General features: G+C 44.5%; 1 protein-coding gene across 1 annotated transcript in view; it reads left to right on the top strand.

Moving 5' to 3' along the window:
- LOC147665021 (uncharacterized) overlaps window positions 1–9,665 on the top strand; it is a gene marked incomplete at its 5' end in the record, with an annotated part of 54,326 nt that extends 44,661 nt beyond the window's left edge. The window contains one exon of the mRNA XM_086949812.1: window positions 9,581–9,665. Coding sequence (XP_086805938.1) covers window positions 9,581–9,665 — 85 coding nt within the window. The remainder of the gene's footprint in view (window positions 1–9,580) is intronic.
- Between the last annotated feature and the right edge of the window lie 4,458 nt (window positions 9,666–14,123).

Below are 14,123 nucleotides of genomic sequence, written 5' to 3'. Positions count from 1 at the left end.
CCATCTGCCGAGTTTCGGTCAGCAGCAGGAGGCCAGACTCGTGTCTGTGGTGGCAGCATCCATTTTGTGATGCTGAGGCTCTGGTTAACTTTAACCGGGATTAAGGCTACACACATGTCGTGTCCCTCTAGAAGGGTGGAATGCTATCCCCGTCGACAGAACTGTCGAGGGGATAGTATTCCAATACGTATGACACCTTACTCGACATGTTTTGATAAAGCCAAACCAAAGATAGCATTTAACCGCGAGGATTATAATGCACTTAAAAGTATATGGTATGGCAATATCCCGGAACAGCTTAGGGAGTGGTTCCCGACAGCTGCAGAAAGGCTCAGCTCATGCTAGAGCACCATCTCACATATTTCCAAGCACTCTGCCTCCAGGATTGATGAGGCCTTCCATAGGAGTGGCTGATAGGAACATATGTGTCCAGTTTAAGGTTAGATATAGGGATGCTATATCTAAGTAAGAGGTGATTACACCAACTTACCCCAGCTGAGTGATCAGCCAGTTGTGTCAAATATGGAGGCCAGGCCAGGGGTGGCACAATACATGCTGCAGCCCCTGGTAGGCCTTGGATGCACCTATGCCCTGGGTACCTATGGTACACTGTTACAGGGGCCAATAAGGTGAACCAATTCCAGTTGTGTTATGCACCTAAGGTACATGGAGTCCATTTTAAGGAGAGAGCAATCAGCCTGGGGCCCTGAATAGCAGGATCCCAGGCCAACTAAGTCAAAAACCAGCTAAACACCAGGCAAAAAGTTTGGGGGTAACCATAGTCAGATATCCACCTTCCTACAAACATATCCTGAGGGTGTGCATGGAATCAGTCTGGCATAATCCTGACATTTATGTTGGCCGACACACGAACAGTTTTACCAATGAGGTACAAGCCATCCATTCGACATTTCCCTTTTCTCTTTGGGGAAAAAAGGGGGATGGCTGCCTCCATGGTGGAAAGAAAAGTGGCTCTCCTTGCTGACCTTTGTAGGGGTGCCAGGTGGGCATTTCTCATTATCTTTTTAACATTTCTACACCCCTGAAGGGATGATATATTAAACAAACAAGGGGTTGAGTCATGTGCTTAATTTATGCCTGAGTTTACTGGTACTCGACACTTGCACTTATTTTGTAACACCGGTACATATTTATGACAGTGGACCACATAGTGTTGTTGTCAGTCCATTTGTAAAAAGGCATGTCAGCAAAGTGTTTAACAATCCAATATACATTTACAAACATCATAACACCACAGTACTCAGGCAATTCTTACAGCTTTGGGTCACTTAATGCAGTCTTAATGATCACATTTGTAGGTCTGTAATGGCTAAGTAAGTCTCGTTTGTACAGGTATTTGGTAGCTTTGGCAGGGAAAACGACCTTTGCCATTACTCCGGAACAATGAGTTCCTGGGACATGGAAGCCGAACAGTGACTTGCCCGAAGAACTACTCAGCTTTAACCACCCATTTGTGCGTGGTTAAGGCTGATTCGGTCTAGTGTTCGGGCAGGGCAGAGTTCAGAGGGGTATCGCACAGGAACAGGTAAAAGAGGTTCATGATTAGTATTTAGAAGGTGTGGGGTTAGTTTCAGGGGTGGGGGGTTGGGGTTAGTTTTTAGGGGGTATGTGGTGTTTGGTATTAATTTTCAGGGGGGTGGGAGGAGTTGAGGTAAGTTTACAAGGGGGTGGATGGGTTGGGGTTAGTTTTTAGGTGTTGCAGGTTTAGTTTTTAGGGGGTGGGGGTTTGGGATTAGTTTTCAGGTGTGTGGGGGTTTAGGGTTAGTTTTCAGGGGTGGGAGGGGTTGGGATTAGTTAACAGGGGGTTGTGCTCGTTTATAGGGGGATTGTGTTTGTTTTTAGGGGGTAGGGGGTAGGGGTTAGTATTTAGAGGGTGGGGTGTTTTGGAGGGGAGCAGGGTAGTAGTTGGAATGCATTTTATTTACCCTGCATGCCTTTACAATGCAAAATTGTGGTATAGGAATGTGCAGTAATAAAAATCGTGGTTTAGACGAGGTCGTGGTAGCAACCTCATTGTTAGGGTACTCGTTGTTGTGGAAATTGATGTTCCAACATGCAACAGCTGGCAGAGACAGCAGGTGATGCAAAGTGCAGCGGACTGCTGAGAAATATTATAGACCTTGACGCTTATTATTTTACAAATTAAGCTCTGGAGTCCCTATTACACTAGCAGAGCTTGATCTTTTACACTGCAAATAATTAAAAAAATATACCTCCATAACATTCATTTTATATGTATCGGGCACAGAAGAATACATCAAAAATGTTCCATAGACAATAGTCATGCATATTCTCTTGTCTTTGTTCAGTATAAATTACATTCAATATATATTACAAAAGTAATCAGATTGTGTTAAACCTTATAGGTGCAGGCGAACCATCACCAATGAATAGATACTAAACACTCACTAAAATAGTTATTTGTACATGGGATTATTCTTAATTCATTTATAATTCTAGAATGAATCATCATATACAAAACTGAAAATTCTTTATGAGATTTCATGCACAATTTATGTTCCCATACAGATGGAACATTAACGGTTGATTCAGTTCAGTTGTTCCAGTTTATGAACCGGGGATAAAAAGAAAATAAGTTCTCAGAAACAGAGGCAAGCTTTTCAGATGTTGTGTCTACTCCACTGGGTTTGTTTCATGCTTTGCCTAACCCCTCTTGTGGCTGTGTTGACAGGTATAAACTGGTTGTAGCGAGCACCAGGTGTTTTCCCGGTCAGCTCCAGGGTGGGGACCGGTTTGTTAACCGGGGGCCGGCAATATCGGCCCACTGTAACAAAATCTGCTGAAACCGACCCTAGCAAACAGCTCAGCTGCACCTGCCCCCTCCCCCAGGGAGGCCGGCCGAGTAGTTTTCCACGGCCAGTTCCAGTTCCCAGGCCGGCCCTGATTGACCTGTAATTTTTATGTTGTCTGCCCAGGACTGCAGAATGGTATATGCTTCAGGGATTAGTGATGAAGTGGAACTTTACTACCAGGTGCAGACTCATATGTCCCCGCCCCCTCCAAACTGAGGTGCAGAGTGCTAGAGAAAGATTTACAGGTGTAAAGCTGCTACTAGTAACTTTTCACAGGTAGATGGAGGTCTCCATAGCCTGGGAGGAGATGTCCCTATGGTCGAGTTTAGGGAAAAAAAAAATAAAGTTGAATAATTATTGCAAAAATATTACCAATATTTCATGTAAAATAAAAGTGTAAATTAACTTAAAATAATGATGACTTATCTAAGAAAAAAAAAAGTACAATGTTACAACAAATTAACTCATCAAATTAAATGTTTAGTGAATAATAAAATATCAGGTGACTGTCCTGAGGGACCCAAGAAACATTATAGGTCGAAACACATCAAGACTGCCACAAGGCACTAAGCAGCATGTAAAAGAAATCCAGTGCAGCAGACACACCATCTAAAGAAAAGAATAGGCAAAGCCAATAAGTTTCACATGTGAGATCTATTTGATTTGCAAATGTTTTTTAGCAATGCTGTATAGCATCACAGCTACTGAGCAGCATGACTTAAAAAAGTGTGATGAGTTGACATGGCTGCCGCATCATTTTTAGGGGTAAATGTGTTCAACACACTTGCAGATGTGTACAAATTGCAACAAGTGTTTTATTTTTAATTTGTATTTACCTATCCGAGAAAGATCAATACATTTTTATAAAGCATCACAAATGCACATTTTAAAAATGTAGTGTGATTAATGTAAATTATAACGATGCTCTTGTATCGTTTTAATTTATATTTGCAGTCTCTTAACCAGCGCTGTTGGGATGAGCGGGCCTTGGAATGGAAGGGAGGAGGAAGAGTGCTAGTGTACTCCACTCCCTAAGTGCGCATATGTGTTTTGGCCGGCTGTCTCAGGCCGAACAAAACACACATGCGCAGTTAGGTTTTCTCCTGCCCAGCTGCTTTGAACAGCTGGGCTAGAGAAACCCCACAGACTCTCTGGTATGAGCAGTGCAGGGATTGGACAGGGAGTCTATCCCAGGGGCTGCTGGGACCAGCAGACAGGAAGAGGAGAGGTGGCGCGAGGAGATGCAACGCTGGAGTGGCCGGCAGCAAAGGTACGTTTTAATTTTTTATGTTTGTATATTCAATGAGGAGAAGTTGAACTATAAGAGGGAATTAAAAATCTATCACAAACTTGTCAGAACAGCCAAAGGCGCTCATTTTAAAGGTCGTATTGAATCTGCCAAAAATCCGACTAAAGAACTCTTTTTGATTTATAAAGAGCTCATGGTCCCAACTAGACTTGAGGCCCAAGATACTTACACTAATGAATTATGCGATGATATCGCAGATTCTTTCATAAATAAAGTGGATTCAATACATGCCACCATGGCGACTAACTACTTGGTAGTGAGAAGTACTCCTGCCGCGAAGGCCCATCTGACTCACTTCACAGTTCCTGAAAGGATAGACGTGCTCAATATTGTTAACGGCATTCAGTCTGGCTCCCCCCTTGATGTGATTGCCCCCAATCGCTGCAAGGAAGTCATTGACTGTATGATTGATCAGATTGAACACCTGATTACCCTATCTTTTCAGGAATGTCATGTGCCTGATGTATGGAAAATGGCACAAGTAATACCCCTGAAGAAAAAAGCCAATAGTCATATTTCCCAGCTACAAAATCTCCGTCCTATCTCTCTCCTCCCCTTTTGTGGGAATGTTGTGGAGAAGATAGTAAATAGTCAACTTATGAAATTTGCTGAGGAGAACTCTCTTCTCCATTCTACGCAGTCAGGGTTCAGAGCAGGCCACTCTACTGAGTCGATTCAGAAAAGGGGGTGGTGATGGACAGAGTATCTGAATTAAGCAGAACACTCCTACCAAGTCCAAAGATCAGGGATTTCAGCCGTCTTCGGCCGTCTTCGGCCCGGCTTGCTTGAATCCTGATGGTGCAGTGAGCAAGGGACTCACATCTGAGTATACCCTTCCACGCTTATGGTGGACAAAACGATTCAGAAAAGGGGGTGGTGATGGACAGAGTATCTGAATTAAGCAGAACACTCCTACCCAGTCCAAAGATCAGGACTTGATCCATCACCGTTTTTTAGCTCACTGCACCATCCCAGCTCAGAACCTGGCTACATGCAAATTAGTCTGTCCCTGGCCCAGTGCATCATGGGAACAGGGCAGACCAAACTACCAAGCCAATTCTTATACTGGGAAGGAAACAAGCTTCCGGGGACCGGTTTCTGGCATTTCAGCGGTCTTCAGCCCGGCTTGCTTGAATCCTGATGGTGCAGTGAGCAAGGGACTCACATCTGAGTATACCCTTCCACGCTTATGGTGGACAAAACGATTCAGAAAAGGGGGTGGTGATGGACAGAGTATCTGAATTAAGCAGAACACTCCTACCCAGTCCAAATATCATGGCTTGATCCATCACCGTTTTTTAGCTCACTGCACCATCCCAGCTCAGAACCTGGCTACATGCAAATTAGTCTGTCCCTGGCCCAGTGCATCATGGGAACAGGGCAGACCAAACTACCAAGCCAATTCTTATACTGGGAAGGAAACAAGCTTCCGGGGACCGGTTTCTGGCATTTCAGCCATCTTCGGCCCGGCTTGCTTGAATCCTGATGGTGCCGTGAGCAAGGGACTCACATCTGAGTATACCCTTCCCCGCTTATGGTGGACAAAACGATTCAGAAAAGGGGGTGGTGATGGACAGAGTATCTGAATTAAGCAGAACACTCCTACCCAGTCCAAAGATCAGGGCTTGATCCATCACCGTTTTTTAGCTCACTGCACCATCCCAGCTCAGAACCTGGCTACATGCAAATTAGTCTGTCCCTGGCCCAGTGCATCATGGGAACAGGGCAGACCAAACTACCAAGCCAATTCTTATACTGGGAAGGAAACAAGCTTCCGGGGACCGGTTTCTGGCATTTCAGCCGTCTTCGGCCCGGCTTGAATCCTGATGGTGCAGTGAGCAAGGGACTCACATCTGAGTATACCCTTCCACGCTTATGGTGGACAAAACGATTCAGAAAAGGGGGTAGCCGGGCCGACGACGGCTGAAATGCCAGAAACCGGTCCCCGGAAGCTTGTCTCCTTACCAGTGAAGAATTGGCTTGGTAGTTTGGTCTGCCCTGTTCCCATGAGGCACGCAGTCGGGCTAATTTGCATATAGCCATGTTCTGAACTGGGGTGATGCAGTGAGCTAAAAAACGGTGATGGATCAAGCCCTGATCTCTTGACTGGGTAAGAGTGGTCTGCTTAATTCAGACACTCTGTTCATCACCACCCCCTTTTCTGTATCGTTTTTGGCCACTACATGTGTGGCAGGGTATACTCAGACATGAGTCCCTTGCTCACTGCACCACCAGGATTCAAGCAAGCCGGGCCGACGGCGGCTGAAATGCCAGAAACCGGTCCCCGGAAGCTTGTCTCCTTACCAGTGAAGAATTGGCTTGGTAGTTTGGTCTGCCCTGTTCCCATGAGGCACTGGGTCGGGCTAATTTGCATATAGCCAGGTTCTGAACTGGGGTGATGCAGTGAGCTAAAAAACGGGGATGGATCAAGCCCTGATCTCTTTACTGGGTAAGAGTGGTCTGCTTAATTCAGACACTCTGTACATCACCACCCCCTTTTCTGTATCACTCTACTGACTCGGTGGCTCTCTTCTCCACAGAATGTTTGAGACAACTCACAGATGAGGGGCAGACATCAGCGTTGGTTTTACTAGATCTCAGTGCAGCATTTGACATCGATAGTATCCTTTCTAGAAAACAGAAGTTTTCAGGTATTCTGCCCTCCTCACAAATCATCTCTCCGTAAACTGAAACATGGGGTTCCACAGGGCTCAAGTTTGAGCCCCACGCTTTTTAATCTATATATGGAGCCCTTAGCCCATATCGTGGAGACTTTTGGTGTGGATATCGTCACATATGCAGACGATACCCAACTAATAATCAAACTTACCCACAATCAGGCAGAGGATGCCATTAATTTCTCCAACTGCATGCGTTCGGTGGCAGAGTGGATGAACAACAACTGCCTACGCCTTAATGGCGATAAAACTGAATTATTGATAGTTGGTAAATCCTCCTCTGCCTGGTCGCAGGACTGGTGGCCATCAGAACTGGGCACCATTCCTCACCCGCTAACTCTGTTAAAAATCTAGGAATATGGCTGGATGCGGAGCTTTCCTTTAAGCAACAGATTAGCAAAATTACGGGTAAATGCTTCGGAATACTAAAAACACTCCGTAAAGTCTTAGATCTTCTCCCCATCAGTGCCAGGAAGACACTTGTTCATGCCCTGGTTACTCCACACTTGGACTACGGCAACGCTCTTCTGCTGGGACTTAGCAGAAAAGGTTTACATCAATTACAATGTGTTCAAAATGCCGCGGCCCGCCTGGTACTGAATCTCCCACGCAGGGCTTCTGGTAAAACAGCACTACGAAAACTTTACTGGCTCCCTATCGAGGAGCGCATTAAGTTCAAAGCTCTTTGCTTTGCTCACCGCATTGCCCAGGGAAAAGGGCCTAGTTACCTGCGCAACCTTCTGACCATCCATCGCCCCGCTAGGAACCTTAGATCCGCTGGAGCGATGTTGTTTCAAATCCCTTGCGTTCACAAGACCAGGATGGGAGGTAGCTCCTTTCGCTTTCTTGCAAGTAAGCACTGGAACAATCTCCCTCTCGACCTGCGCATGGAGCCCTCAGAAACAAGATTTAGACTTAAACTAAAAACCTACCTCTTTCCTAAGCAATAAGTGTTTCTGTAGCCCAGGTTCCGGACTGGCCCCTAACCTCGGCCTCTTCAGGGTACTGTAGCATTTCTAAGCGCGGGGACACACTGTCATTAGTGTAACCAGGCGCTCTATAAGTGGTTTTATTTTTATTATTATTATTATTATTAATGCGATGCCCCCCTCCCGGCGCGACCCCACCCTCCTCACCACCCTTCATTTATATCGGCTGCCACTGACAGCGTGTGAGGCAGAAACAACTCGAGGGAGAGAACACGGGGCAAAAAGAGGAACTCAAGGGCCAAAGACAGCATCGTGGAGTTCAAAGGGGGGAGTATACAGTAGAGAGGGAGAGCAGCATGAGTGTCGGTGGGGATAGAGTATTCCAGGGCTCGAGTCGGGGTACCACGCGGGTGGACGGCGTCCCCCCACTTATTTTACCGGGTGGGAGCCGTCCCCCCTGCCAAACAGCTGGACTTCACTCTTTGGCCTCTCAGGGGTGAGATCGGAGCTCACAGCGCGCTGCTCACGCTCTGGCTTCTCAGATGCAATCGCAACAAACTGGACAGCCACAGACATAGAAAGGAGACGACCAAGAACTTGCGCGCTAAACACAGAAGAACGACAGCCACCCATGCTCGAGCCATAAAGGTACAGGAGGGACTATCAAAAAGATGGTGCCATGAACAGAGTGAATAGATGTTTTAAGATATGTGACACTGCCGATTGTAGCACAATGTAGGATATTTGGGAGGTGGGTGGGGGAATCTTATGTGCGATTTGGTTGTTATAATTGTATTGCCCACAATAGTGTTCTTGCTCATCTCATTTTATGTATCTTAAAATGACACTTTTGGTAGAATATATATTGTACTGGTCGGCAAAACTCAATACATTTTGTTTAAAAAAAATTAACAGCGGGGTGAGCGAAGGGAGGCAATGAGCCCGATGGTGCAAACCACCTTTCGTGACGTCACTTCATGTCATGACGTCACTTCCGGTGACTGCGTCCCCCCCACTAATTTGTTTAGGACTTGTGCCCTGGAGAAGCTCATTGGCAAGAGAAAGCAACGTGGGGGGAGCACACGAGGGATGGGCTGAAAAACACATACACTTTCATGGACAGTTCTACATTTACAATGGAATCATGAATACTCCCATGTGTCAGGAAATATCTCACACAGTGTTTACCATCTGTTCACTAATGATGGTTCTCCTGCCTCTGTATGCTTTTATGCAATCTGATGATTTATGTTTGTTAACGCACAATACTATTTTAGGTCTGTTTCTTGATGGAAGAGGTGTGTGCATGCAGGCATGTGTTGTCTTGACAGCAGCACTGAACATTTAAAGAAACCCATTTTACTTTGAAATTTAGAAGGCATGGAGTTAGTAATATCTCTCTGCTTCAACGCAACATTTTACTAGTTGAGTAACATTTTTTAATATGATCTGGTGGATATGAATTATTTTCTTTGTTAAGAAAACTTTGAATTTTGCATAGCAGTAGGATCCCTTATGTATCACTATATGGTAAAATAACGTGGTAACATTTGCATAGTATGTGCCACATAATATTACATTAATTGCCTTGTTTTGCAGAGCAATTTGCATGCATTGACACATAACTGTAGTGGTCTTGCCTAAAAACGGACCATGTATAAAAATAAGAACAAAATAGGCCAGCATTTCGAATATTGTGTGCTTTCAGAAAGCTTTCATTGGCTCCAAGGAACAGAGAACTCGAGTTGCCCAGTATCATTACTTGCTCATTGAGACCAGGTTTCTTTGCGTTCTGGAACATGCAGCTTTGTTTAATCTTTATAAATGCAGGACTACAAGTGACAGAAAGCCAACAATAAGCCCAGCAATGGAAAATCTTCAGTATGTTTTTACGATGTTCAGAAATGCACATTGATCCAAAAGGGGTATTATTTGCATTGTCTACTCATGGAAACAAAATGAAAACATGTGTCTCCTTCTTCACACTTAAGAAAATATTAGAGCTGCCAAATGAAAAACTGCAAAGGTTTGCTAAATGATCACTTTGTCCCTTACACCTCGATGGAATCCAGAAGTAGGAGGGTGAACTTGAGAACTACGAGATGAAGGTCTCTACAGCAGCAGATTCACCTTTTAAAGTCTAGCTTGAAGACGCTGTTGTCGTCAGACCTTATGTGATCAAAAAAGAATTTTCAGCTGTACTACATAGAGCGACTGTGGCTCCGCCCAGATGTTCGATCATCATCTGAGTACAGCTTTTAATTCGTCAAAAGCTGTGTGATTCCGCAGAAAGAGTTCTTACCCTCCAACTAGCTGTGAGCATGTATTTGTCTATCTGGTCGAACCAAAATCTCCATTAAGAAAAGGTGTAGTGTTTGACCTTTCTGTCACACACATCCCACTGTGATGGATGGATCATACCCTTTTAGGTCACACAAGGGCCACTGTAACCCTATGAAACAACTTCTCCAGATAAGTAGATAAATATTCTCTGGTTTTCATGTGTAAATGCTTATGCTTAATATACCAGGACCTTATTTGTTATGATGGGAAGCCAATGGCCAAGGCTATCAACTAGATCGGTTTATTCTGAAACATTACAGTAAAGTCAGTGGGCCTTGCTTATCAATAATGAAAAGAAGATCTTCAATTCAATAGGCATTTAAGAGTTGTATGCAAGGGCTTTAGTCGTGGCTACCCCCTCTGACAAACCATGGGAATAGAAGAGGGCCTACAAGGATTAGGATTTTAGGAGAGATAGAAGTTTGCTTTGCCAAGTGTAATGTTGTTTGGGTTTCTAATTTATTTGTGGCTGTATGTCTGATGGTTGCTCTATTAGAAAGCTTACGCTCAGCACAGGAGGCTGGAGTTGGTTATGTTGACAAGCCAGTAATAAAGGATTTAGGCCTGATTGGTGCAGTGGTAAAAGTTGTATCGCAAACCATATGTCAGAACTCTTTATTATAAAACGTTCTAACAAAGGCTGTATTTATTGCTGTGGTACAGGCTAAATAAATGTATTTCATTACGCGAAATCTCACAGATTGCCATAGTAGTTTCGGGTTTTGGTGATTATAATCTCCTAAAACAAACCCTGGGGTTAAAGGATTTTAATTGAAATTATCTTTGTTAGGCTCTTTTGAAAGGGTTTGTATATTGTGGTGCCAACTGCAATTTGAGTATATTTCTAATGTTATAACTGTATGCAAGATGAGGGCTCGCATATGTGTAGACCTGTGCTGGTTGTAGTGTCAAGTCAGTGGTAAAAGCAATAGGCCTTATTAGTGTATTCGGAAAAGTAATGTCAGATTTCATATGTTTCATCTGTTTATTATGAAACCTTATGAGAAAGCAAGGCTTATTTAGTGTGAAAAGCAGGTGTTAAGTGTGTTTTTAGTAGAGCATTACTGTTACACTGTAGTCAAAGCATGTAGGCATATATTTTGCTAAATGGGATCTCACAGATTAACATAGTAGACACGGATTTCCATATTGGTGACCTACTCGGACAAACTGGATAGAAGATTTGCAATGTAATAATCCTCTTGAGGCCCTCTTAGGAGAGATTTGATATGATTTTGACAACTGTACTTTTTTACATATTTGTGTTTTTATTACAGTGTACTTGTAAGTTGCTTTGTGGTAAAGCTCATGCTTAACACAGTACATCTCAGTTGGTTATGAATGCAAGCCAAGAAAAGGAGTACGTGGTATAGTAGTTAAACTGCCAACTTGGACACTGCAGATGAGGATTCAAATCCTAGCGTTGGCACTTGACTGAAAATCATTGAACTTCCCTATGCCTAACAATTATAAATATGTGAGCAATAACTATGCATTCAAAAGATGATTGGTACACTGGGAAAAGGTATGATAGATGCCATTGTTTACATTTCTTTTTATATAAAAGTCCCAAAAAAGGCATTAGGCATCAGTTATTTATTACAAAACATACATGTTGAACCCAATGAGCCTTTAAGAGTGGATTATTACTGTACCATGTTCAGTCTTCAGACATGCATTTTATTACATTAAATTTCACAGAATATGTTTGTAGGCAAGGTCTCTGATGTTGATTACCCCCATCTGACAAACCCTAGTGGGTAGAAGATTTGCCCTGTAATAATCTTGCTAGAATCTCTTCAGATAGACTGGCAGGATTACTTATCTACATGTAATAAAACATTTAAAAAATACATTATATATATATAGATATGTATATATTTATTTAGTTTTTCACTGAAAAAAACAGAGGTGACAGGGATGTCATAGTTAGGCTGAGATTTCACTCGTACAAAACCAGTGAAATTCAGCAGTTGTAGTTACCTGAACTAACTGTAACTTACAACCCACAATGCACTGCTTATGACCTCACATATTACATCACTCATGACATGGTCAGTGACATCACTGATGACATCTCAAATGACATCACTGATGGCATCATCCACAGAACCGCTCACACACCCACTCACACCCCCAAAGAATCTGTTATACACCCACTCCCATAAACCCCTCACATACCCATTCACATCCCATACCGTCCCTGTAACCTCTGGTTTTTGAGCAGGTGTCTAAGTGGGCGAATGAGTGTCTGAGCAGTGTCTCAGTGGGTCTGCGAGTAGATGTGAGAGTGTCTCAGTGGATTTGCGAGTGACTCCATGAGTGTGTGAGTCAGTCTGTGAGTGTATGCATGAGTTTCACAGTGGATCTCTGAGTGAGTGCATGAGTCTGTGAGTCGGTGTGCGAGTCTAAATGTTTCATTCTCTCAGTGGGTCTGTGAGCAGGTGTGTGAATGTCTAAGGGGGTCTGTGAGAGGGTGCATGATTGTCTGAGTGGGTTCATGCATGTCTGAGTGGGTCTGTGAGTGGGTGTGTGAGTGTCTGAGTGGGTCTGTGAGTGGGTGTGTGAGTGTCTGTGTTATTGAAAATTTGTAGTGGTCCCTTACAAAAGCAGAGATGAAGATAATAAATATAGACTCAGTCATTTCTATATTGATTTGACATGCCCAGGCGGACAGAAGTCGAATATTTACTCATTAGTATATGCAAGAGAATATTTACAACAGTAAACAAGGTGGGGAACAAGCCTATGCCCTACTTAACATATGTACAACATATACAAGAGGGAACAGAATACGAAACCATCTACTTTTCCTCCAAAATACTCGCAGCTGAAAACAAATCGAAGGAAATCTTTTCGATTATCCATAACTTGGCATTTTCGGACAGAACCTCCCTCAAACCTACCCCTTCACTGGATCTCTGTCACTCCCTCAATCACTTCTTTATCCAAAAAATTGCTATTATCAAAGCCAATATCCCCGCTCCTTCCCTTTCCTTTGTGGACCCACAGTGCCCTCCCCCAAAGGCTCATCTCACTGCCTTTCCACCTCTTACTCAAGAATCTCTGACTGCCATAATCCCACTTGTCAAATCTGGTTCCCCTCTGGATCCCTGCCCGGCCCACATTCTTCGTCACATCTTTCTTAGCTGTCCTGACCCCCCTCTCCACGCTCTTAATAGTTCTCTCTCTCAGGGCGTGGTACCTGAATCACTCAAATCTGCCGTCATCGTCCCCATATTGAAAAAACCGGGCGCTGATCCCTCAGTTCCAGCTAATTTCCGCCCCATCTCTCTCCTGCCGTTTCTGGCGAAAGTTCTCGAGCGCCATGTTACTTCTGCCTTGAGCTCTTTCGTGGAGAAGAACGGGGTCCTTGCCCCCCGCCAGGCTGGGTTTCGCCCCGCACACTCTACGGAGTCCGTAGTACTTTCGGTCCTTGACAACCTCAGGGAGGGTATGGACACCAATCAACCTCAGGCCTTAGTCCTCCTCGATCTCTCAGCCGCTTTTGACACGGTGGACCATTCCATCCTGCTCTCCCGTGTCAGGGCGGCGGGGATCGGGGGTACGGCTCTGGTCTGGCTGTCCTCCTTCCTGAGGGACCGCACCCAGGCTGTCCGCCTGGGTGACTTCACTGCGGACTTCCGTAATGTTCAGTGCGGGGTTCCCCAAGGCTCCTCCCTTTCCCCCCTCTTATTCAACCTATACATTTCCCCTCTTATTTTTTCACTGCAACAAATGGAGGTCGCCGTATTTAATTATGCGGACGACCTCCAGCTTGTCTTTAACCTCTCTTCTTCCCCTGACTCTGCTCTCAACTTTCAAACCATCATGATTCACATCCGGGACTGGATGAACCACAATCATCTCAAGCTCAACCCAGACAAAACTGAGCTGGTGTTGACGGGTGGTTCACCCAGCCCCTGGTCCCCCTTCTTTTGGCCCCCTTCCCTTGGTCCCCCGCCTGCCCCCTCGACCTCAGTAAAAACTCTTGGCATCAAGCTTAACTCCCAACTCACCCTTCACTCCC

Source organism: Lissotriton vulgaris, unplaced genomic scaffold, assembly GCF_964263255.1.
Source record: "Lissotriton vulgaris unplaced genomic scaffold, aLisVul1.2 SCAFFOLD_499, whole genome shotgun sequence".
Taxonomy (NCBI): Eukaryota; Metazoa; Chordata; class Amphibia; order Caudata; family Salamandridae; genus Lissotriton; species Lissotriton vulgaris.
The sequence above is the reverse complement of the archived record's forward strand: the minus strand, read 5'-3'. Positions and strand labels throughout refer to the sequence as shown.